Genomic DNA, 26,962 nt, shown 5'->3' with positions numbered 1-26,962 from the left:
TTACTTCGAGGAGAACTCCAGCTGCCTCCCTGCCCAAGTGAGATGCAGTGGCAGCTATTTCAGTGCCACTGTATCACAGCATGGGTAGCCATGTTAGGATTGGGTTGGTTTAATGCACCTATTTCAACTACTGAAAGAGAAGTATTTTGGTTCAACAGTCGGTAAGCAAACATTTGAGCACTTTAGCAAAAGCCTTAGACAAAGGCAACATACTTCTCTCTGGCTGCTTCATCTGGAATCCCCAAACAAATTTCTCGGTCAAATCTTCCTGCACGTCTCAGGGCTGGGTCCAGGGAGTCTGGTCTGTTGGTTGCTCCAATTACAAGGACTTGAGCACCAGTGGCCAAATTATTCAAGTCTGAGAGATGAAGGAAAGACACAACAAAACAATGGATGAAGGAGGACAACAACACTACTTCTGGTACTTTTGCAAAACCTAAAAACATACCCGCTGTGCTCAGGGTTGAACAGCATTTACTTATAATGCTTAACAATGCAAATGCTATTGCTCTCTTTCAGTCACACAACTAACAACATGGATACTACTGATCAAGATCAGAAGCTTGCATGAACATAAGAACATAAGAACAGCCCCACTGGATCAGGCCATAGGCCCATCGAGTCCAGCTTCCTGTATCTCACAGCGGCCCACCAAATGCCCCAGGGAGCACACCAGATAACAAGAGACCTCATCCTGGTGCCCTCCCTTGCATCTGGCATTCTGACATAACCCATTTCTAAAATCAGGAGGTTGCGCATACACATCATGGCTTGTACCCCGTAATGGATTTTTCCTCCAGAAACTTGTCCAATCCCCTTTTAAAGGTGTCTAGGGTAGACGCCAGCACCACATCCTGTGGCAAGGAGTTCCACAGACCGACCACACGCTGAGTAAAGAAATATTTTCTTTTGTCTGTCCTAACCCGCCCAACACTCAATTTTAGTGGATGTCCCCTGGTTCTGGTATTATGTGAGAGTGTAAAGAGCATCTCCCTATCCACTCTGTCCATCCCCTGCATAATTTTGTATGTCTCAATCATGTCCCCCCTCAAGCGTCTCTTTTCTAGGCTGAAGAGGCCCAAACGCCGTAGCCTTTCCTCATAAGGAAGGTGCCCCAGCCCCGTAATCATCTTAGTCGCTCTCTTTTGCACCTTTTCCATTTCCACTATGTCTTTTTTGAGATGCGGCGACCAGAACTGGACACAATACTCCAGGTGTGGCCTTAGCATCGATTTGTACAACGGCATTATAATACTAGCCGTTTTGTTCTCAATACCCTTCCTAATGATCCCAAGCATAGAATTGGCCTTCTTCACTGACGCCGCACATTGGGTCGACACTTTCATCGACCTGTCCACCACCACCCCAAGATCTCTCTCCTGATCTGCCACAGACAGCTCAGAACCCATCAGCCTATATCTAAAGTTTTGATTTTTTTGCCTCAATGTGCATGACTTTACACTTGCTGACATTGAAGCGCATCTGCCATTTTGCTGCCCATTGAGTTTTTGCCCCAATGTGCATGACTTTACACTTACTGACATTGAAGCGCATCTGCCATTTTGCTGCCCATGAAGTTTTGCCATAGTGAATCATCCATTTATACTCAGATATACGAAGAAAAAGATACCTGGGACACAATTTATGCATAATGGAGAAGGCATTTCCTAAATGTGGGTGTCAATCAGCTAACCCACTTTCTGTGGTTCTCAGAAATCTTTGTGCTTGCTTAATACTACAGTATACCCACTGTTTCATCTTGCATCACTTGACCATTTTGTGAACACGTTCTTCCCTATCTCTCTACCTGGGTATAGATAATTCTCTGCAATCTGATTAAGCACATAGCATAGTAAACATGTTGATCTTTAAGGTGTCACAAGACTCTATGTGTCTGTTGCCACAACAGGCACCACCCCCGTGAGATTTCCTACTTGGAAATAAGTTGTTAGTGCACTAGCAAGCTATCCAACTGAAGTTTCATGAAGAAGTAAATCAACTAATCTCCAATTACATTCTCAAATCTATTCTTAATTTCTTACAACCAACCATCCATGCAGGTCAGAAGTTGAGCTACAATTCTTCGCTCCATGTCTTTTGAGGCAACTTCTCTCTTGGGCGTGATAGCATCAATTTCATCTATAAAGAGAATACATGGAGCATTGGCCTAGAAATTAAAATGGAAAAAAACCTGTATGAATACAAAACTACATTGTGGATTTTGCATTTTACAATTTCAGACAAATGCATGTAGAACGTACCATGAACACCAATCATTAGAACTTGAAATAACACTTTGTAATCATTTAACAAGCACAGCCCCCAAGGACTGTCTACACTGGAGAGTGGTTTTCCACAGAGCCTCTACTAAGATAGGGCCACTGGGAGAATACATACCCAAAGGAGAAAAAGCACAGAATACCTACACATGAGAGAGAGAGAGAGAGAGAGAGAGATGGGATGTGTGTCAGGTTTTAGAGCAGATTAAAAATTTACAAATCACTAGGTCCAGATAGTATCCATCCAAGAGTTTTAAAGAACTCAAATGTAAAATTGCTGGTCTTCTAACAAAAATATGTAACTGCCCTATAAATCAGCTTCTGCCCCAGAGACAGCTAGAGTAACATATATTTTAAAAGGAACCCAGGGAGTAGCCAGGACATTACAGGCTGGTGAGCTCAGCATCTGTTCCAGATAAACTGGTGGAAAGAATACTTAAAATTGTTGAGCTTCTCTTAGAAGCCTTGCTGAAGGAGAGGCAGCATTGTTTCTGCAAAGGTACTTTCTCTCTCACTAACTTTAGAGTTCTTTGAGTACATCTATAGCCATGTGAAATCAAGTTGACATGGTATACTTGGATTTGCAAAAAATGTTTGACAAAATCCCTCACCAAAGGCTCCTGAGTAAACTAAATAGTCATTAAATAAGACGACAGGTTCTTTTATGGACTCCTGGTTAAAGAACAGGTCCTTGTTAAAGAACAATGAAAGTAGGAATAAATGGGCAATTTTTACAGTAAAGAGAAGAAATGGGGTCCCCCAGGGATCTGTCTTGGAACCAGTGCTGTCAGTGTGTTCATAAATGGCCTGGAGTTAGGGGTGAATGGTAGAGAGGTAAAGTCTGCAGATGGCACCAAAGTATTCAGAATGATTAAAATGAGAGTAGACAGTGAAAAGTCCAAAAGAACCAAACTGGGTGAATAGGGAACCAAATGGGAAATATGCTTCAGCGTCACTAAGTATAAAGAGATGAACGTTAGGACATAACATTTCCCAATTTTGTAATTATACCGACAAGACTGGAGTGATTGATTACAAACAATGTAACAGATTCTTGGATCAAAGTGGATAGCTCAATGAAAACAATGCATTAAATGGCAGCACTGAAAGAGGCAGATTGAACGCTTTCCACATGCGCTGCCTCCGACGCATTCTTGGCATCACCTGGCAGGACAAAGTTCCAAACAACACAGTCCTGGAACGTGTTGGAATCCTTAGCATGTATTTTGTTGGCATCCCTCAGTCTCGGAAGACTATGGTGTCACGCTCTGAATGGTGATTCTGGAACAGTGTCCTCTCCAGTGTGTGAAGCCTGGGTAAAGTAGGTATGGAGGATAGGCTGTTACCCATGCAGCAAATCCCCCCCTCCACGTCGCTGAAATGGTCCAATGGAAAGGCAGAGGTCAATACGGTTGGTTCCAGCGGTGTCGCAGGAGTTGCCAGAACATGACTGTGTTCAGCCATGAACTGCCTCAGGGACTCCGGCTCCGGATTTTGCCTCAAGGTTGACTCCTGAAGCCTTTTCCATAACTGGATGTAGCCACAAGGCAGTGGAGGTTTGGGATCAGAGTTGTCCTTCTCTCAGATGAGCTGCCTTCCCAGGCTGACGAGTCCCATCTACCCGGTGGCTGTTTAGTTGCCTCTTACAACAAGTACAGCCAAACTAGGGGCCTATTCTTATCCCCAGCCTCCAGGGGATCCTTAGCATGTATGCACTGCTGAAACAGAGACGCCTGCGTTGGCTCGGTCATGTCGTGAGAATGGATGATGGCCAGATCCCAAAGGATCTCCTCTATGGAGAACTTGTGCAAGGAAAGCGCCCTACAGGTACACCACAGCTGCGATACAAGGACAACTGCAAGAGGGATCTGAAGGCCTTAGGAGTGGACCTCAACAGGTGGGAAACCCTGGCCTCTGAGCGGCCCGCTTGGAGGCAGGCTGTGCAACATGGCCTTTCCCAGTTTGAAGAGACACTTGGCCAACAGTCTGAGGCAAAGAGGCAAAGAAGGAAGGCACATAGCCAGGGAGACAGACCAGGGACAGACTGAACTTGCTCCCGGTGTGGAAGGGATTGTCACTCCCGAATCGGCCTTTTCAGCCACACTAGACGCTGTTCCAGAACCAGCGTTCAGAGCGCGATACCACAGTCTTTCGAGACTGAAGGTTGCCAACCTGGCATGCTAGGGGTCATTAAGGAATTGAGAACAGAATAATCCCATGCTTCTTTACTCAGAAGTAATAAGTTTTATTCTTTACTGAGTGGATTTAAGGTTGCAGCCTTAGGTTCAAGCCTATACGTACTTACCTGAGAGAAAGCCCCACTGAAGATAATGTAAGCATTTATGGTTGAGCTTCTCAAACTGGGGCACTGCAACGCCGCAGCCTGAGAAGACCTGTCTCTGCCCCCCTTAAGGGGAAGGGCATTGGGGAAGACAAAGGCACGATCCCCAGGATCATGCTGCTGCAGGAGACAAAAGGGGGGTTTACTTACAGTGAGCTGTCAGCCTCCGGGAGTTATGGGGAGCACTGCAGATGCCTCTGTAGGATTCTTCAAGCATCAGAAAGGTAAAAAACAAAAAAAGGAGCTATGGCAAGCCCTTTTCAGTTTCTGATCACAAAACCAGAAATGGATTGCAATCACTTTTGTTTCTAAAACATTCTGAGGCTTGGGGAACCCTGCAGAGGCGTCTGCGGTGGCTCCCTACACCCCTCAGAGGCCTGCAGAGCTCACTGTAAGTAAACCCCTGCCTTTGTCCCCAGTAGTGGTGCGATCCTAGGGATCGCATCACTACCTTCGCCCCTCTCCCACCAAGACTTACCACTTATTTATGGGATTGTGAGGTAGGACAGCTGATATTATATGGCCCTTATACAAATCTATGTGGTAAGACTGCTGACATTATGTCACACCTTGGGATGCTGTTCTTGCTTATTTAGGGACACTTCTAATCTCCCAGAGAAATTTGTGATTGCTTAGCACCTTAAACCTCAAGGTTGCCCTCCAGCAGCTGCCTCAGTCTGAAAATTCCCAAACAGCTATGTGCTTGCGTATTAGTTGTTCTCTATGTCTGGGCTTTGCTCAGAGACAATAATTCCTAGCCACGCCTCCTACTAAGAGCGGCATATGCCCCCAACTGGGCAACCAAACCGACCTGTCTAGGTAAAGGGGTGGAATGGAGTGGCCAGGTGGTTCATCCAATTAGGTAATCCTATGACACTGTCCAACTAGTTTCTTGAGATCAAGCACAAGCACGCTCGGGTGTGTTTTACCAGGTCTACAGTAGGAACTGTATTTCCAGCTAGACATGTTTAGCAAATCTGTTTTGTTTGCATCTTTCACTCCACACTAACCTGCAGGAGGCTTTTACTTTGCTATTAAATAGCTACCAAGCTCCCTCTGCGGAGTGTTATCAGTTACTGCATCCAATTTGCTCAAAGTAACTTTTGTCTAAGCAAAGTGCAGGCATTTTTCAACTTGCTTTTGGTACTTTTCTACCCCCTTTTCCCATTTTGCTTAATGTTGTTACATACTAACTTTTTCATGATCCTGAACTAGAAGGATTTTGTACTGATCCAGCAGGACTTTTGTTATGTCAGAATACAGAAAATATAATCCAATAGATCAACTAGCCTCTGCATTTACAAGAGTGATGATCTGATCACTGATGGAGCCTATCAAGGTACCAAAGCACCTCTATACCTGGGGAGATTAGAAAAGAACTCCAATACTGAGCTGCAAGGGGCAAGTGCATGATAAACACCATGCACCCTGGAGTCTAAACAATGTTCAAAGAGGTTCTCTTTTTCAACAGAAATTCACATACAGGACAACTTCCTCTAAAAGTTTTGAATAACACACACTATGAACAAAACAACACATTCCCAAGTCCCTTCAGCCTCAGGTTTGCTGAAAAGTAAGAACAGGACTTCTGAATAATTAGGGGCTCTTGTTACACTCTTGCTCTCAGTGTTGAGAATACATAAACAATACCACTGATTGTACCATGGGCTGAATATGAGCAGTTCACAGCAAATATTTATATTTGTTACATAACAAATTTTTATCTTAGACAGATTTATCTTATATGACAGAATCCAGAGGGGCAGCCACAGTTAGTCTGTAGCAGCAAACATAAGAAAGAGGCTTATAGCACCTTAAAGGACACTTTTCTTTCAGCATATACATTTCCAGTTGTCATCAGATTCTTGAAATAATGTCTTCAGTAGACAAGAATGTATACAGGGATAGAGAAACAAAAAAGAGTTGTGAGAGATAGGGTCAAAGAGGATAGGATGGAGGTGGCAAAATCAGTGACTATTATTATGTAAAAATACAATGACAACTCACAACACCACAAAGAGCTAAAACAATCGACATGACTATGTTGAGTTAGTTGGAGTTCAAGGAGGAATGAAGGTTACCTGTTAGGGTCTAACAAGCTCTCTGTCACTTAGCTTGTTATGAGTCAACAGCCATTTCAGAATAGCAGGCTGCCTGTAAGCGAGGATCAGCCCACCACTCAAGGCTCAAGAGAAAACCAGGAAAACAACCACCAACACATTAAGAACATAAGAACAGCCCCACTGGATCAGGCCATAGGCCCATCGAGTCCAGCTTCCTGTATCTCACAGCGGCCCACCAAATGCCCCAGGGAGCACACCAGATAACAAGAGACCTCATCCTGGTGCCCTCCCTTGCATCTGGCATTCTGACATAACCCATTTCTAAAATCAGGAGGTTGCGCATACACATCATGGCTTGTACCCCGTAATGGATTTTTCCTCCAGAAACTTGTCCAATCCCCTTTTAAAGGTGTCTAGGGTAGACGCCAGCACCACATCCTGTGGCAAGGAGTTCCACAGACCGACCACACGCTGAGTAAAGAAATATTTTCTTTTGTCTGTCCTAACCCGCCCAACACTCAATTTTAGTGGATGTCCCCTGGTTCTGGTATTATGTGAGAGTGTAAAGAGCATCTCCCTATCCACTCTGTCCATCCCCTGCATAATTTGAAAGATTGAAAGACTTTCAGCTTTCGCCCACAATGCACTTCACAATCTATCATCCACAGTTAAACATTACAACTACCTTTGTTTCAGCCTGCCAGGTAGGAGTACACCTGCTATAAAGTAGAATTTATAGCAGGTGTTCATGAAGACAACTCTTTGTTGATTTCACTGCTACACATAAGTAAAAAATATGGCTAGCCATCTGGATTCTGTCTGGGTTCACTCTATTGCTGAGAATAGCTTGTACTCAACCCATGATTGTTTTTTTAGACAGAATAAAACAGATACCCTACGGGTGATGAATGCGATATCCTCTGGCTAGTATTTACTATTGCTGAAAAGATTAGGAAGCTAAGAACAAATTATAAACTCGGCAGCACAGTGAGGTGTACCTGAAAGCTCTTCATAAACCCTGAGATAAACCCTGTGGAACTCCTTACCGCAGGATGTAGTGATGGCATTGAAAGCTCTTTCTAAACCCCGAGATAAACCCTGTGGAACTCCTTGCCGCAGGATGTGGTGACGGCATCCGGCCTGGATGCCTTTAAAAGGGGATTGGACAAGCTTCTGGAGGAAAAATCCATTATGGGTTACAAGCCATGATGTGTATGTGCAACCTCCTGATCTTAGAAATGGGCTATGTCAGAATGTCAATGCAAGGGAGGGCACCAGGATGCAGGTCTCTTGTTATCTGGTGTGCTCCCTGGCATTTGGTGGGCCGCTGTGTGATAAAGGAAGCTAGACTAGATGGGCCTATGGCCTGATCCAGTGGGGCTGTTCTTATGAGATGGAAGCATAAAAAGCAAGTCAAGTCTGACCACACGAAAAAGCAAGTTTAACTACATACAAGCAATCCTATCAATTCACATGGAACTGTGACATCAATGTACTTAGAATATTATGACAAAGTACAATCTCCTACATACAGGAAATCTACCACCTAGCTGGCCCTACCAGAAAGTTTTTGACAGATGATGAATAAAGGTGAACAGTATGCTACCAACTGCACTTTTTTGCTTTGTTTTGGTACACAAATGCATGATACTGTACACAAGTGCATGAATATTAATTGTAAAGATTTTACAAATAAACAAAATACATTTTACACACAGAGAGAGAGGTAGAGACTGTTTATCTGCGGATTTTACATCCGCGGATCTGGCTCAATACAGGGGGTGGCAGGCAGAGGGCTGGGAGGAGGCATGCCGTGAGGAGGGAGTGGGGTGGGAGGGGAGTGGAACTGGTGGAACATTGCCCACCGGATCCTAAGCCTCTGTTTTGGGTCGCAGGCCTGACATGGAGGCTCAAAATTCTAAGCCAACCCACGGGTTGATGTAGAATTGAATAGCCCCATTGTGGGGCTACTTGGCTTACCCAGAAGAAGACAAAAGTCCCCTTCTCTCGAGGAGCTCCCGACGCTGCCTGCGGAGCATGGCAGCCATTTTCAGTGCCGCTGCAGCCCTGGGCGCCAGGAGTGCAGGATTGGGCTGTCAGATAACTCATCTATTCATGACTTTATCAGTGATGGTGGGTGAGCTATCTATTCGTTCATAATTCTCAACATCTCACTGCAAGCTCAGGTGCACATGTGGGTATATGTTCTGCCTCTCCATCCGTCCTCTGTGAGTCTATAGACAAGATAGTGTCTGTGACCTCTTGTGTGCTAAACCAAATGATTTTCAATTTCCACAAGGGGCCTCTTTGGGAGTGGGCTATATGGTTGGCAGCTCTTCAACACATGTGGCAGGGAAAGGACGCATGTTAGGTGCTCAGCAACTGTTATCCTGCAGATGCCTGATCTTGTCTGATCTTGGAAGCTAAGCAGGGTCAGGCCTGGTTAGTACTTGGATGGGAGACCGCCTGGGAATACCGGGTGCTGTAGGCTTATACCATAGTCTTTCAAGACTGAAGGTTGCCAACCAGACTTTGGAAAACTACAAAAGTTCACTCTTTTCCCCTGCTTTTATAATCACAGAAGATCACCCACATTTGGATGCCCAAAGAGACATCTAATCTATAAAGAATCAAATAACGTTGTGTTCTGGGGCCATTAATGTGAACTCAGTTGCCATGAACCCTGTGAAGAGATAACAAAATGCTTTTTTCTGCTGCTCTTACCAGAGCTTGCTCAAACAACTCTCTCAGCTTCTGTTCAGATTCACCTGATACTCCTGAAACCACCTCAGTAGCAGCTACTTTGAGTATTGGAAGATCAAGTTCCTTAAAAAACAAACAAAATAGGTCATAGTTAGGAAGCACTTGCTGAGGTTAAGGAGTTATTGGAGGCCTCTGTAATGAAGGATTGATTAACACCAATGCACAGAACTTTAAGTTACACTTGATAGTTATCAAGCTGCCCCGGAACAAAATTTAAAGTACAAGTCCAACCTTGTTACACATGCATTTTTTACACAGGGCTTTGACTCAACATGAATGGCCACTGCAAATGAGAAGGAATGTGCTGATCCCTGGAGAAGGGGAAAAATGCTTCCCTTTAAAATCAGTTTTAAAAAACTGCTTTTCTTACTGTTGTAGAAAGACAGTCATGCAAGCCATTACAGGTACAACCTAATTATCCATGGATATTTCTATCTCAACAGGATGAGAAGGGCCCTTTAACTTAAAGGAAAACAGTTGTTTAACAATAGCCCCCTTAATTCGAGACAGGGCAGCTGGATGACAATCCACCAATCATTCTTTCTCCTAGCACTTAGAGCCCACCCTGAGCACTGCTCAAAGGAAGATAATTACTTTCCTCTGGGTGAAGGGAGGGATCACTGGCTCTGAGTGAGGCTTTTCTAAGTACCTGAAGAGAGACTGATTGATGGATTGTCCGCTTAATGACCGTCTTACAACACAAAGGCAAGCAAGACTATTTTCAAATCACCTAGCAAAGGGTCATTATTTTTTTAATGTACTTGCTTTAAGGAGATTTTTGCCATCCACTTTCTGGAAATGGAACCCTCCTGAATGAGACTCAACCAGTAGTCTGTATAGTGACAGCTATAGCAATAAATACATGACCAGCATCAAAATAAGGGTATGGTATGCTCTATATATCTGGAATGCCAGGTCTACTGGGAGCACTCTGGGAAGCATTTTAAAAATACAAAGATATCTGTGGATTTTAGATCAGTGTTTCTCAAACTGGGTCGGGACCTACTAGGTGGGTCGTGAGCCAATTTCAGGTGGGTCCCCATTCATTTCAATATTTTATTTTTAATATATTAGACTTGATGCTGCCATGATATGTGACTGCATTTGGGGAAATGTTACAGATGTGCACTTTTAACAAGCTATTATGTATATTCTTTTAACAATGATAGTAAATGGAACTTACTGCTGGGTAAATGTAGGTAGGATTGCAGCCTAGGATTGTTAAAATCATCCTGCTTGATGTCACTTCCAGTCATGACATCACTTCTGGTGGGTCCCGACAGATTCTCCTTCTAGAAAGTGGGTCCCAGTGCTAAATGTTTGAGAACCACTGTTCTAGATTATATAGGACATAAGATGCAGAAAGGAAACACATATGCCAGTTATCTCACCCCAGCAATGGCCTGAGCAAGTAATGTCTTTCCACACCCAGGTGGTCCATGTAAGAGAAATCCTCGAGGTGGAACAGCTCCAAGATGGTTGTACACTTCAGGATGACGTATATGGATCAGCATCTTGCATACCTCCTACATTGAGAATTAGTTCTGTAACCATTTTGTAACCATTTGCTTTGAAACAGTCGACACTTTGCACATAAAAAGCGTGGACAAGTAAATTCTGCATAACCTTCTATTTTACATACCTAAATTAGTAGGGCTGTGTGCCTTCACCAAAAGTGAGAAAGTATTTCAGATTGTAATGCTGGGACCCCAAAAGCAAGTTACTAGATCTCAACAACGGTTTGTGAGGAAGATATTACATGTGAGGAAGATATTACATTGATCCAGTGGGGCTGTTCTTATGTTCCGCTCAAATGGAAGGGAGTTCTGTAGACTCCCCCTACCATTAGCAGAGCCTGTGCTATATGTTATGTTATTCCCGAGGGTTTCTGTGCTTTAGAATCAGCATTTTGGGGGATGCTCAAGGTGACAGGATGAAGAAAAGAGTGAGAAAGTCTCATTCTGCAGCAACACCACCACTTGTGGCTCTCTGGATCAAACTCTTAGTATTAATTTAAAACTGAACAACTTTCTGAACCTTAAAACTTCAAAGCAGGTGTACAAAATGCAGGCAATTTCAGGAAAAATTCAAATAAGCATTTTTTTGCTAACATCAGAATATTGTTTCTAATTATTTATATACTGATAAAATTGATTCCATTACTGATGTCTCCTTGCTGTACTCTGTTTCCAATAACTTCTATTTTTGTTGGAGCTTTGTGTGTACTGCAAATCATATTAGGTGCTGGTGCTTTTTCTATCGAAAACTGGCATACAAATCAATAAGGAGAACTATCTAAAATAATGTAGTTCTGTTGAACTCAGTTACTTTTACTCAGAAAAAGACATTTTTTCAAGTAGGTGATCCTCTTATTTAGCAGAGGGAGAGTAACTGGCCCTTCTTACCCCAGCAGTGTCTTTTCTAGTGGCTCTCTGCTGGTGTTCTTTTGCATCTTTTTAGACTGTGAGCCCCTTTGGGACAGGGAGCCACTAGTTATTTGATTTTTCTCTGTAAACTGCTTTATGAACTTTTCGTCAAAAAGCAACATATACCGCAGACGCCTATGAGTCATTCTTACAGATAAGTCAGGAGCAGGTTTTGAGCCAAAATCATGGAATTTTCTATGACCCTTGGATAAGTCAGGGGTTAAACTTAGGGGGGTGTCTGATTATAGTTTTGTCTGATTTTACCCAGGCCAGATCTTGAAAAATAACCTAATTGTTACCTAAGAACTGTACAGTCTCTAATTTATTAAAAACATAGTAAAATACCATAAGATACATTTTTATGCTTTTTAAATTCTGGTCTTCACCACCTTTTTGTAAACACTATCAGAGTAAGTGCACTGTAAATAACATACCAGTAAAACAGTGGTTCCCAACCTGGGGTTCATGTACCCCCAGGGGTACTCAATAAAATCTTTAGTGGTACTTGAAAAAGAATGGAATAATGGCAGAAAAAGGCAGGTCATGATCCAGAATGCCTTGCAGGGCAGCAAGGCAGGAAGGGAGGTAGCTAGTTGGTTGTAGCAAGTTGGCTGTGAAAGCCCCACTAATAGCTAGTTTTTGGTCATCAATTCATCTATGAACCAGTGATTGAAAACCAGCACAGTAAAAAAGCTGAAGCATAATATGAAAAGTGATCAATCACCCAGAATTTCTCAGGACACTTCTGGTGCAAAATAGTGCAAAGGCAGAGTCTTCTGTTCTTCAAACAGATAAAAAGAGAAAACACTATGATGAATACATGAAGTATGGGTTTTCATAGAGAGATGAGGGCTTGTATTATTAATTAAAAACATTCTGCTGATATGAAGGGTACAATTTATGGAAATGGGCTGCCAAGTGATATGCAAGTGAAAAAGGTTGGGAACCACTGCAGGAGAACCATGAATCAAATCCACCTTTAAGGTATCTGGTATGCTAAGCCCAAAGCTCTGCATATAACATATAACATATAACTTAAAACACATAACTGGGAGTGTGCAATTCAGTTTACAGCAGAGAGATGAGCAAGTGCAGCTGCATATATCTGCAACCCCTTTTACTCAGAAGTAGACCCACTCTCTCCATGGGTGTTATTCTTAAGTAATGGTGCACTGAATTGTAGCCTGGGACTTAGTTTCAAATGGAAAGGAGGATTGACATCCTGGTGTTTATTTAAACAACAGACCTCTGCCAAATGCAAGCATTTGCAAAAACAGGCCAGGCTGCAGGAGCATTTGCATAATGGAAGGAGGCAAATAAAAGGTAAACTTTGGCTGGAATTTCCCAGGGAGGTTACTACAGAAACTAATGATCTCTGCATTGCTTCTAATGAGCAGGCTTGAGCAAGAAAGGCAACTTTTCAGAGCTGAAAAGCTCTGCCCTCTGATCGACCTCGGAGAGAAGACTGGGTAACAATCTCAGCTTGATTACTTGGCAAAAATTGTTCATACTATAGGAGAGTATCTACAGTAAATACTGTTAATAATAATAATAATAATAATAATAATAATAATAATAATAATAATAATAATAATAATAAATAATTTTACTGCATAATTGGGATTAAACAGACACAGGCATTTTTCTTTTGAAGTACAGATAGTCTGTGCTGTTTTATCATCAATAAAGTTTTTTAAATAACCGCATTATGAAACAACTGTTTATGTTACTAACTTAGAGGAATGTCTCCTTCACCGAATTCATACCTTGTTTTGTTCTTGATGATTTTTATTTGGTTAAAGCTGTAATCCTATGCATATTGACTAGAAAAGAAGTTCTACTTAAGGGAACTTACTTTTGAGTGAATATGATTAGGATTGTATGGCACAAGGGTTCAGTTAAATCTTACCTTTAGCGTCTCATCGTTTCCTCCTACATCCTCAAATGTTACTGAAGAGGTCCGCAGTTCTATCCCTTTCTGTTTAACTTTGGTAAAAGACAAAATTATTGCAACATTAAGACAACACAGGCACAGCTCTATGATATTCCTATCATCCATACAGAAATTACTGAAAACTCTTAAGAAAGGATTATATTTAAGAAGTTATAATAAAACAGCCAGATGAGCCGTTATTCCTCTTTTGCCATTTTAGGACTCTGTAAAAATGCAGAAAAATCATCTTAATGGTCCTACCTTTCTGCTTCCTCAAAGCAGTTTCTATTTCTTCATCAATGTCTTGAGATTCTTCTTTCCTTCTTTTACCTCGCCTGCCCTTGGTTCTCTTTCTTGTAGTTTCCAAAAAGGAAACGTCATTTGAGTTCTAGAGCACAAAGGGGAAATAAATTACTTTTCTGGAGTTGGCAAACACATTTATGCAATTAGTATAACAAATAAACCAAAGCCTTGGATAATACAGGCAGAGTTTCAAGTCCAAGTATGGAGTCAACATAAACCTGCTTGGTGTCCAGCAGCCAGCCAGAATGAAGAGGTGTTGGAAGTCAATCATTAGCTTCTTCAGACAGAATCTCCTGTTCCTGGCAGAGCCAAGAAATACAAAGCCTAGTTCTACTCTCCTCCCCATTCCAAACAATGTTAACAATTTATCAATGTCCTGCAATGAATACATTAGACATATTAGAAGAAGCACTTTCTGTAATGCTTTAAACAACTTTCCTTAGAGATCTTTCCCTCTTATCACTATTGATTTTAATAAGAATAAAACTTGGGGCAAGAGGCTTAAAACATAAATATTTGGGGGTTGTAACCATTGTTCCCTCTAAGGTGCGCGGTCGAGCAATTGCACACCTTCCTGCCAAGCTCCACAAAGTTCAGCAATGACTTGATGACATCATTGCCAAATGTCTGGAGGTGGCGTTGCAACACTACGCAGTGAGGGAGGGGTCTGAGCAGTAGCATGGACCCTATACAGGGAATCCTAGATTGAGGGGAAAACAAAAAACCCTGCTTCAATTGCTAACAATGACAGGGAACTTTGATATGGAATTATACATGATTGTTGTAGCAGATTTTGTGAGTTGCTTTATCTATCATAATTTTGGGGGTTGTAGGACATGGCTACAGGAGTGTGATGTAGCTAGAGAGAGCTCCTGAATGTCAAAATTCCCACTACAATACTGTACCTTATGTACTTTAGTGCAAGGAGATGTGCATGTGAAGCTATTGCTAGGCAGGCAAAGTGAGCAAGAACTGTTCAACAAGTGCCAGGGAGAACAGCTTTTAGAGAGCCTCTATTTTGCAGCTCACCTTCGCTGGCGTCTCTGTAGATGCCAGTGTCAGGAGGCCAGAACTGCTGAAATAAACCACTATTAAACCAGGATTCTTGGTACAGTCCCAACTCAAAACCACAGAGACAAATCTTTCTTAACAAACTGACTTCAAATCATGGGTTCAAACAGGATATAATTCTGGCTTATGCACCAAAAATAAGTCATGGGTAGTTAAAGAGCCCTGTTTGGATGATCAAAGAAACTAGAACTAAACAAAATAATTCATTCTTTTGTATGAAGTCTGAACCCAGGCTATAATAATATATTGAGATTCTGGTGGCCACACCCAAAGTGTGGTTTATTACATCATATTTACAGTAAACACTAATATGTATCCAAACACAACCACATTTCAAAACAATTCATTTCTGAAGCCCTGGATTTTGGTATTTGGTTTAGAAATTGGAAAAACTGAATCATTCAACTCAAATCCTGAAACTGCAATAATAATGGCCTATTCTCACCACTCTCATATAAATGAACTTGGATGCCCATCAAATATCTGACTATAGCTAGTGATATTAATAACTTATATAGATTATCGGTTTCAAATACACACCTTTATATATTCAGGGCTTTGGTATATATACCAAATATATAAAGGGCTTTTAAGAACACTCTTTGGACTGCATTACTAAATATCTTTGAACTGTACATACTTTCAGTTAAAACTGAGTATTTTTCTTCATATGGAAAAACTGTAGAAATGGCTTTCATTTCCAATAAATTTTTTAAAATACTTGAACAGATTATAAACAAAAAGCTAGTTCAAGTTTTGTGGCCAAAATTAGACCAATATAAGAGTTCCATGTTTGTAACAGAGCTATATTAATCCATTTCAGATGCATGCCTTAATTTATTATTATAGATTGAGCTTTTGAGATAGGACAGATGAGAATTATGCATACAACAGAACCAAGAAAGTAAATACTGAACTAGCAAGAGTACCTCAGCTATCTGTTTCCCACTGTCACTCTCCTCTTCTGCACAAAGATCAATAAAAAAGTTGTCTTCTTTTCTGTCTGGGGTTTTATCAATAAACCATCCACCTTCTGAAATCCTAGTATCAGATGGCGCTTGAGAGGAAAACACATTTGATCCATGCTCCATCATTTGTGTAGTAGCATTGGATTTTGTCAGTGTGCTCTTAGGAGTTGCTGGAAGAGAATCTGGATTTCCTCTTCGATATAAAGTCAACAAAGAGGTGTTCATGTGATTTGAAGACTGAAAAATAAATTTACTGAAAAGTCAACAGAAGGTAGTCTCATCTTTGGTCACTTCCATTTATGCATTTTTTTAAAAACTTGGGTTTTTTTAATGGTATGCCTGAAGACTATGAATAAAACACAGAAAACAGTAAAAAAGCATTTCACATCCAAAGCTTTGCCAGCATGAATGTTACAAGACTGCTGATCACCTTTCAAAATAGTGTGCCTCTACAGCGGTCAACAAAGTAAAAGCAGTACAGTTTTTATCCATGACACTTCTGAAAATAAACTGAGGTTTATTTGCTTATGTACCACTGAAATGACATCCTATGACATGTGTCACTCATACTGCAAGTTGGTCACCCAAGTAGAACAGGCAGCAAAAGTTTGCTACACATCTTGATGGGGCAGAAAGGCAATGGGATGAGCTATAGCAGATTCAGGTGGATCTACTCTCCCACCTCCCTTCCCAATACTGCACTGCTTCCAATTTCCCTGGCAAGACTGATTAGAATAAATCACTTGAAGGAATCAGACTGTGGGAGCTGTATGTGTATCATGCTGTCTAGCATGTGCAACCTGACTTTACTAGAGAGGAAAGTAAAAAGTCATAAGCCACACTATCCTGTATCTTGGATTTCACGAGGCCAAAAGGTTGGTCATTACATAGTTTGAAGTTTTTCATCTATATTTGTTCTATAAACTTGATTTTAGAAGAATCAGGAACATCTCTATGCATATAACAGACTAAATGCATTTTACTGAAATTGTCACATGCAGAAAGACTCACAGGGGGCTCGGCATCCGTGTCTGAGGAGTCCATGCAGCTTTCTAAATCACTTCAGGGGAAAAAGAGGGCGAGTTTAACAAACAAAAACTTCAACATAGTATAAAAAACTAATAAGTCATAACTGATAAAGCATTTCTCCTTGAATGAACACAATACTGTAAAAACAGAAAGGAGCTTTCTAAAAAAATTATTTAAAATGTCACTACTATTAGATATAATTGAAAAATACTGTACTTTCTTCTTCCCCACAATGAACCAGTTCTTAGAATGCCAATTCCAGAAATCAGGATTGCAAAACAAGCTCAAATGGTATACCATATACCAAATAGTATATGACCGCATACCACTGAAAGCCCAATGAAATCACAAGAGGAATTCTGGTATAGCACTCAGAATAGCACTCCTGCTTGTGCAACAATCTCTTCCAACAATGGAAGCGCTTCTCTGGCTTACAAACAAATGCTGCAGCAATGATGGCTAATGGCAAGCATCAGCTATTTTCCAGTACAAAAGTGTGTGAATGGATGAGACATCTTTTTAACATGTTCTACATTTTACTGCAGATTGATATATTCATCTCTCCCCTCCCCCACCCACTGGCTATCAGCTTGACTATTTTACCATTTCTGAAGGACCTAGTTTTCTTTATACTGCACTGAATACAATGTTATGACCACATCTGACCAATCATAGAGAAGATACACAAGGATGCTACTGAACCGAACAACACAGGATGGGAGTGCAATAATGGCAGGGCAAAAGGTGACTTCTCTGCACTGTTCCATCCACAAAGAACAAAACTCAGGAATTCCTTATACTATTGACAGTTGCAGTGGTATCTCAGATGAAGTGAAAAGAGTTTCATGTAGATATGGGGATGTGGAATGCACCAATTGCTTGCCACTTGGTTTCACTGCACTAAAATATATAGCCCTGTGTTTGGCACAAAGGGGATGAAATTTAGAATTCAGCTGACTAAGCACACTTGTGCCCATAACTGCACAGGAGTACAATGTTGCTATAATGCAATGCTGCCACAATACAGACCAGCAGGAAATGAAGGGCCCAATCTGGAGCTCCCTCAGCACTGGCAATGAACCCTAGTGCCAGTACTAGGTGCCACAAATGCACCCAGGTAGTAAGGAGCACTGGGTCCAGCGCTGGCAGAAGGAAGACGCGCAGCTGGCAGGGGTGTGACTGCCAGGCAGCGATGCTGCCTCTGGTGGGGTAGAGGGAGGGCAGAAGAAGGACGAGGCAGGGGAAGGAACCGGGGATGGACAGGTAGAGTTCTGCTCCATCAGATCCTGAACTCCATGTTGGGGTAGAAGGCCCAACACAAGAGTCACTCTAGTCTGTGCCAACAAAACAGCCAGCGAGAACTTGGCAGCCCCACTGTGGGGCTTGGGACTTCCCCTGAGGAGATCTCCAACTGCCAGTACCCACTTGAAACAGCAGTAGCTGCTTTGGCACTGCTGCTCTAGCAGGCACCAGGAAGCTCAGGATTGAGGTGCCCAAGTTCTAACATTGGCCCAAAACAGACATAAAGGTGCATAACTTCCCAATTATGGCTAGGCAATTTGGAACACTCCCCATCACTTTCAGATTTAACTGTGTTTAATATTATGACTACACTGGCATTTTCATTAACTATAATTAAAATTCAAGTTGAAACCATGGTTAGAATCAAACTGTGGTTTTGTACTAATTGCCTTTAGCCAGGACACTAGTCAAAGCATAATGCTAACTATAGTAAGCTCTGAAATGGGGGTGGGAAGGAGATGCTTATTCTAGAACAGGGGTGCCCAAACCCTGGCCCTGGGGCCACTTGCGGTCCTCAAGGACTCCCAATCCAGCCCGCTGAGAACCCCCAGTCTCCTCTGGAGACTTGCTGGCCCTCAGGAGACTTGCTGGAACCCGTGCTGGCCCAATGCAACTGCTTTTGGTGTGATGGCCAACTGTTCGACCTCTTGTACGAGCTGTGGGACAAGGCTTCCCTCCACTGCTTGCCATTTTACGTCTGTGATGCAGCAATGGTAGCAAAGGAAAGGCCAGCCTTGCTTTGTGCAAGGACTTCTATAGGCCATGAGCTACTGCAAGACCTTCAGGCTGCAAACCTAACCTCACTTTCCTGGGAGTAAGTCCCATTGAACACAATAGAACTTGCTTCTGAGTGGACCTGGTTAGGACTGTGCCCTCATTCATTCATATAAGTTCCATCTCTAATGTATTCATTTATGTAAATTTATTCAAACTTTTAATGTAAATTAACTTTTTTCCCAGTACCCGACAAAGTGTCAGATTGACGATGTGGCCCTCCTGCCAAAAGGTTTGGACACCCCTGTTCTAAAGTGGAAGAAGGGGAATGCTTCTAGTAACCTAACCAGGGTTTGGAGAGCATGCAACATGTACAGGGTTAATTAGTTACAAAACATCCTTTTGGTACAGTCCGACTCTTGAAACACAGCAATTTCAACTTACTCATCCTCCCCTTTGTGTCTTGCTTTCTTTGCCAAATGTTCATCCTCTATAGCTTCCAAATCCTCAGACTTCGGTTCATTGCTGATTACCCCAAAAACTACAGAAGGAAGCCAAAATACAAATGAAATCACATTATTTCATTTGTATTAATTTCAAAGATGTGCATCATGTACCCCATGATCCCATATGACATCCAGGAAAACCAAAGCCAGAACTACTGCAGATAGAGTATTCCTGTTCATATACACTTGAAATTAAGCTTTGTTGAATTTATTATTATTAATAACAACAGTACTTATATACTGCTTTTCAACAAAAAGTTCACAAAGCGGTTTACAGACAAAGCATGCAATCCTAATCCACTTTCCAGCACTGACATAAGGGCAATGTAGCTCCAAGGTAAGGGAACAAATATTCCCTTACCTCGAGGAGGCATCTGTGACTGTAACCCAACTACAGGATGCAGCACATGTCCCATTGGCACAGCTATATCAGTGCTGGAAAGTTGGTTAGGATTTGGACCAAAGTCGAATAATGAAATGGCTCCCTGTCCCAAAAGGGCTCACAATCTAAAAAAATACAGAACACCAGCAAACAGCCACAAGAAAAACTAGAAAAGACACTGTGCTGGGTGAAGAGGGGCAGTTACTCTCCCCCTGCTAAACATAAGAGGAATTCCACTTGAAAAAGTGTTTCTTGCCCAGTTAGCAGGGACTTGTTTCTGACTAATAGCCTAAAGATCAGAGTCAGTCCAAACTACAGAAAACCTGACTTTACGGAGGCAGGGGAGTGGGGGAGAAAGAGTATCTAAGATACATTTGGACTACTCATAGGCCACTTTTGCAGTAATGACTTCACCCTCAAGTACAATATTAACAGACTCACCTTTCTCTACCTGTATTCTAAAGGCATTCCTTTTTCTTCGTCCATAATCAGCACTGAAAATCAATTTTAGAAATTAGAATCTCACTGAAGACCTTTCTTTAAACACACTGCATTCTCAGTGTACTATATACAATAAGATGAAAACTAGCCTTAAGCCACTTAGGTATCCACTCTCATGCCCAGGAAAAGTCAGGATCAGCTCATAAAAATATTTTCCAAATTACTTTATAGGTGCCCCCCTGTATCTGCAAGGGATACGTTCCTGTGCCCCACAGATACCAAAACTACGGATAAAAGGAAGCAGGCTGGAAGTCAGAGTACGTGTTACGTTCCTGTTTCCTGTTAATGCTTTCTCTCCCTTTTTGTCTGCCTGCTTGTTTATCTGTTAAAGCAAAAGACAAACAGTAATTGCAAGAGGCTGCATGCCTGCTTGTTTGGTTAAAGCAAGAGAAATTTTGCACAACTAATGAACAAAGGTATAGGGCACGGGGGGCATGGAGATAGGGCTCCCCTTTATTTGCAGTTTCCGGTATCTGTGCAGTGGGGGCAGAAACATATTCCCCGTGCATACTGAGGGACACCTGTATACACAGTATAGATAAGCGAAGATCCAAACAGCAAACATATGGATAGCAGGGGGAGAATCTACCTTGCTAGGTTAGTTAGGCCGAGTGAGACTGGCCCAAGGTGATCTGATGAACCTTGCAGTTGAATGAGGATTTGAATTCAGATCTTTCTGGTCAAAAGTACAGCACTCTAACCAGTCTGCCACACTGGCTCTCTAGTATGTTACTGGTGAACTCTTGAACCTATTTTTCTGACACATCTTATACAACACTATGAGAATAAGAGAAACCGAGGTACATTATCATAAAACCACAATACTGGAAATGGAATTTCTTAAACCCTGAAAAGCTAATAGTCAAGATTGCACTTAATATCTTGTTTTCAGAACTCATAATTATTTTTTTTTTAAATCATTGATTGTGCTTCTTTTAGAGCAAAGGTGTAAGTCTTCTACTCACCTGTATGTTTTCTGTAGATCAGCTGCTAAAGTTCCAATATCGACGTATTGGCCACATTTATTACTGTTCAAGTACTGCAATAAAAACATTTGAAAAAAAAACACAACTACACAATAATCTTTTTTGCTCTTGCAAAAGTAAAAAGCCATTTGTGAAAAATCAAGCTTAAGGAAAGGCAAACTACACCTCCTTGTTTCTATATGTCTGTAACATGAACAAGTAACTGCATTGCTTATTATATTACTATAATAATAATAATAATAATAATAATAATAATAATAATAGCTTGAAAGAATCAGATCAAGATGCTTCCTTGAAGGCAGATTTCCCATCACAAGGGCTCCCAAACTGTGCACCATGATGGCCCAGGGCCTTGCGGGCCTTCTGCTGGCTTGCAGCAAGACCATGACGCAACACTGCAAACAGCAATAGGAGGCTTGGCTCAGTGGGCAGAGCTTCTGTGTGCAGTTTTCGCCCACCCGCTTGCCTGCCCTGAGTCTCTTATTGCCTTTCGTAGCACCCTGCACATCTCCAAACCCAGAAGTAACTGGCAATTACATTGTCGCCAGTCATTTCCAGGAGCAGCATGCAAGGGGGCATCACAGGCTGGGTAGGTTTGGAAAATGCTGTGCTAATGGGAAATGTCTCCAACCTACTATTCAGCATGAAGATTTCTTGACTTTCCTTGCAAGCATATCTATTGATGGGAAGGATTTCTTCTCCCTTCACAAAGAACTAGAGGTAAATGTCCCACCAGTAGTAGGCTGGATTGCTTCCTCATACACAGATTGATATATTGGATCCTCTTGACCCAGCAAGTTGAAGCACTTCTCTACAGGCACACTAGCTAGTCAATTAAAATGGCAGACTAGAATGGTTCCCTGAAAAGAGAGTAGATGCTCCAACTTGCCAATAAAAACTTTAAGCTACAATCTAAGTCCTTGTAAGCACCATAGCTGCCATTTTTCCCCCAAAACACTTTTGAATGTTTTTTACATGTAACAAGAATACCAAAAAAGGAACAAATCCTGACACACCAGTGTAATTTGCCATCTATCTGCAATCTACTAAGATTAAAGCAACAGGGATAGTTACAGCAAAGTCTATTTCACAATAAATTAGTAAATTCTTCTACCTAGATGCTGTTGTGCAATACATGCCTTTCACTGTATAGATCTGCCTTCAGCAAGGCAGCAGAACCTTAAAGAAACTTGCAGAATTATTTTTTGTATTTTGAGACAGATTCCCAAATACAAAACCTCACATGCAACACAACTCTGAAAATGACAAGGTATGTGTGCAGGCCACGAGGCTTCCACCACCAGCTCCTGGAGAAGTATCCAAAGTCAGAGGGAACTCTTGGGACAGCTTATTTCATAAGAACATAAGAACAGCCCCACTGGATCAGGCCATAGGCCCATCTAGTCCAGCTTCCTGTATCTCACAGCAGCCCACCAAATGCCCCAGGGAGCACACCAGATAACAAGAGACCTCATCCTGGTGCCCTCCCCTGCATCTGCCATTCTGACATAACCCATTTCTAAAATCAGGAGGTTGCGCATACACATCATGGCTTGTACCCCATAATGGATTTTTCCTCCAGAAACTTGTCCAATCCCCTTTTAAAGGCGTCTAGGCTAGACGCCAGCACCACATCCTGTGGCAAGGAGTTCCACAGACTGACCAAACGCTGAGTAAAGAAATATTTTCTTTTGTCTGTCCTAACCCGCCCAACACTCAATTTTAGTGGATGTCCCCTGGTTCTGGTATTATGTGAGAGTGTAAAGAGCATCTCCCTATCCACTCTGTCCATTCCCTGCATAATTTTGTATGTCTCAATCATGTCCCCCCTCAGGCGTCTCTTTTCTAGGCTGAAGAGGCCCAAACGCCGTAGCCTTTCCTCATAAGGAAGGTGCCCCAGCCCCGTAATCATCTTAGTCGCTCTCTTTTGCACCTTTTCCATTTCCACTATGTCTTTTTTGAGATGCGGTGACCAGAACTGGACACAATACTCCAGGTGTGGCCTTACCATCGATTTGTACAACGGCATTATAATACTAGCCGTTTTGTTCTCAATACCCTTCCTAATGATCCCAAGCATAGAATTGGCCTTCTTCACTGCCGCCGCACATTGGGTCGACACTTTCATCGACCTGTCCACCACCATCCCAAGATCTCTCTCCTGATCTGTCACAGACAGCTCAGAACCCATCAGCCTATATCTAAAGTTTTGATTTTTTGCCCCAATGTGCATGACTTTACACTTACTGACATTGAAGCGCATCTGCCATTTTGCTGCCCATTCTGCCAGTCTGGAGAGATCCTTCTGGAGCTCCTCACAATCACTTCTGGTCTTTACCACTCGGAAATGTTTGGTGTCGTCTGCAAACTTAGCCACTTCACTGCTCAACCCTGTCTCCAGGTCATTTATGAAGAGGTTGAAAAGCACCGGTCCCAGGACAGATCCTTGGGGCACACCGCTTTTCACCTCTCTCCATTGTGAAAATTGCCCATTGACACCCACTCTCTGCTTCCTGGCCTTCAACCAGTTCTCAATCCATGAGAGGACCTGCCCTCTAATTCCCTGACTATGGAGTTTTTTCAGTAGCCTTTGGTGAGGGACCGTGTCAAACACCTTCTGAAAGTTCAGATATATAATGTTCACGGGTTCTCCCGCATCCACATGCCTGTTGACCTTTTCAAAGAATTCTATAAGGTTCGTGAGGCAAGACTTACCCTTACAGAAGCCATGCTGACTCTCCCTCAGCAAGGCCTGTTCATCTATGTGTTTTGAGATCCTATCTTTGATGAGGCATTCCACCATCTTACCCGGTATGGATGTTAGGCTGACCGGCCTATAGTTTCCCGGGTCCCCCCTCTTTCCCTTTTTAAAAATAGGCGTGACATTTGCTATCCTCCAATCTTCTGGCACCATGGCCGTTTTGAGGGACAAGTTGCATACCTTAGTCAAGAGGTCTGCAACTTCATTCTTCAATTCCTTAATAACCCTTGGGTGGATGCCATCAGGGCCCGGTGACTTATTGATCTTTAATTTATCAATGAGGTCTGAAACATCTTCTCTTTTAACCTCTATCTGACTTAACTCCTCGGTTAGGAGGGGCCGTTTGGGCAGCGGTATCTGCCCGAGGTCTTCTGCCATGAAGACAGATGCAAAGAACTCATTTAATTTCTCTGCCATCTCTAAGTTTCCTTTTATTTCCCCTTTCCCTCCCTCACCATCCAGAGGGCCAACCGCTTCTCTGGCGGGTTTCCTGCTTCTAACATATTTGAAGAAGCTTTTATTATTCCCCTTAATGTTGCCGGCCATGCGTTCCTCATAGTCTCGCTTGGCCTCCAGTATCACCTTCTTACATTTCTTTTGCCACAGTTTATGTTCCTTTTTATTCTCCTCATTAGGGCAAGAATTCCATTTACGGAAGGAAGCTTCCTTGCCCTTCACAGCCTCTCTAACTTGGCTGGTTAGCCATGCGGGCACCCTCCTGGATTTAGTGGAAACCTTCTTTCTTTGCGGTATACACCTCTGCTGGGCCTCTATTACTGTTGTTTTAAGCAGCCTCCATGCACTCTGGAGAGATTGGACTCTTTTTACCCTCCCTTTCAACCTCCTTCTAACCAGCCTCCTCATTTGAGGGAAGTCCGCCCGTCGGAAGTCAAGGGTTCCGGAAGTCAAGGGTCGGAAGTCAAGGGATACAAGAGATGTGTATCTCACATCTTCCCAGGACCACTGAAAGACTTGTGCGCCTTGAGGGAAGGCAAGAGACAGGACATCCAAAACAGGGAGTTCTCATCATCAGCTCTTTGTGAAACATCAGTGTATTATTATTATTATTATTAACAGTATTTATATACCGCTTTTCAACTAAAAGTTCACAAAGCGGTTTACAGAGAAAAATCAAATAACTAAATGGCTGAGAACTATTATCTGAGAAAACCATCACAACCTGAAACAATTCAGCTTTTTATGCTATGCAATGCTTTAAAAAAAAAATACTGACAACCACCTTGGCAAAGATAGAAAGGAATTTGATAACCGTCTTTCCTGCTTTTTTTTTTTAAAAGGAAGCCCAACAATTTAGCATGATGTTGTACTTTCCTCCACCACCAGCATGCAACTTTCCTGCTGACAACACTGTATACATTTCACAGACCAAAGCTATACATCAGACACATCTGACTGCTTTGACAGGACCAAGAAGCAGGTCCGCAATTCTGCACACACTTATTTGGGACACACACACTAAGGGCCCAATCCTATTCAACTTTCCAGCATGGGTGCAGCTGCAATGCAGCCCTGAGGTAAGGGAATAAATGTTTCCTTGCCTTGAGGAGGCCTCTGTGACTGCCCCACCACCACAAGATGCAGTGTAGGGCACTGGAAAATTGGATAGGGCCCTAAGGCACCATTCCTATGCACACTTACTTGAGAGTAAGCCCCACTGAACTTAAAGGGATTTCCTTCTCAGTAGACAAGTAGAGGGGATTGTGTTTTAAGGTTGCACTTCTATACCCACTTATCTGGGAGTAAGTCCCACTGAAATTACATGGTGCTTATTTCCCAGTTGGCACACTTGCGCTGAGCAGGGCAGAGCTCCAACACACGCACACTTTCAAGCGGATTTTACTTTCAAGCAGACAAATAAATGAGTCTGTGGAACTCCTTGCCACAGGATGTGGTGATGGAGTCTGGCCTGGTTGTCTTTAATGGAGGGTGGAATAAATTCCAGGAGGAAAGTCCATCACGGCTTGCAAGCCATGACTGCCATGTGCAACCTCCTGGTTTCAGAGGCAGGCTGCCTCTGAAGGCCAGTGCAAGGAGGGCACCAGGATGCAGGTCTCTTGTGGTCCGGTGCGCTCCCTGAGGCTGCAGTCTTGTGCACACTTACCTATGAGCAAGCCCCATTGACCACAATGGACTTACTCCTGAGTAGACACACAGAGCCCAACCCGCCCTTTCCTGGGAGCAGCCCACTGACTCAGAGGGTCTTGCTCCCGAGCAACCAGGCACAAGCGTGGGCTCCGGCACCTGCTGGGCCGGTGGGACTCAGGAGCTGGCCGGGGCCTGGGCGGAGCCAGCCAAGGGGCTCTGACCAGGACGAGACCCGAGCAGCCCTTGCGCGGGATGGGCGCAGCCCCCCAGCCCGCCCGGGAAGAGAGAAAGCGGCACCTGCTTGACCCGCTGCTTCAGCCTGGAGTCCCCGGCGGGGAGCGTCCCTCTCCGGCTCCGCATGGCAGCAGCCCCGCACGCCGAACGCCTCCCCTCCAGGAGGTAGGCCCCTTCCGAGGCTGCCCAGAAGCGCCTGAACGTCCGGCACGGCCGCTGTCAATCACTCTCACGACCCGCCCCCCGTTCTCGGGAAAGGTGCGCCTTCCGCCTCTTAGTGGCAGAACAGGCCCC

General features: G+C 42.9%; 1 protein-coding gene across 2 annotated transcripts in view; it reads right to left on the bottom strand.

The window, feature by feature from the left end:
* NVL (nuclear VCP like) overlaps positions 1 to 26,869 on the bottom strand; it is a 65,815-nt gene extending 38,946 nt beyond the window's left edge. The window contains exons 1-12 of one of the 2 annotated variants that reach the window (XM_066618706.1): positions 26,732 to 26,869; positions 21,547 to 21,620; positions 20,522 to 20,574; positions 19,637 to 19,733; positions 17,159 to 17,207; positions 16,109 to 16,384; positions 14,067 to 14,193; positions 13,782 to 13,858; positions 10,838 to 10,972; positions 9,408 to 9,509; positions 2,050 to 2,167; positions 214 to 358 (exon numbers count right to left, since the gene is read on the bottom strand). In XM_066618706.1, the coding sequence (XP_066474803.1) occupies positions 214 to 358; positions 2,050 to 2,167; positions 9,408 to 9,509; positions 10,838 to 10,972; positions 13,782 to 13,858; positions 14,067 to 14,193; positions 16,109 to 16,384; positions 17,159 to 17,207; positions 19,637 to 19,733; positions 20,522 to 20,574; positions 21,547 to 21,620; positions 26,732 to 26,794 (1,316 nt within the window). In that variant the 5' untranslated portion in view covers positions 26,795 to 26,869. Of the gene's footprint in view, positions 1 to 213; positions 359 to 2,049; positions 2,168 to 9,407; positions 9,510 to 10,837; positions 10,973 to 13,781; positions 13,859 to 14,066; positions 14,194 to 16,108; positions 16,385 to 17,158; positions 17,208 to 19,636; positions 19,734 to 20,521; positions 20,575 to 21,546; positions 21,653 to 26,731 lie in introns of both variants that reach the window. The other variant, XM_066618707.1, reaches the window with a different exon arrangement.
* Positions 26,870 to 26,962: the final 93 nt, after the last annotated feature.

Source organism: Tiliqua scincoides, chromosome 1, assembly GCF_035046505.1.
Source record: "Tiliqua scincoides isolate rTilSci1 chromosome 1, rTilSci1.hap2, whole genome shotgun sequence".
In the NCBI taxonomy this organism is placed as follows: Eukaryota; Metazoa; Chordata; class Lepidosauria; order Squamata; family Scincidae; genus Tiliqua; species Tiliqua scincoides.
Note: the sequence above shows the minus strand (reverse complement) of the source record. Positions and strands in the feature narration are given on the sequence as shown.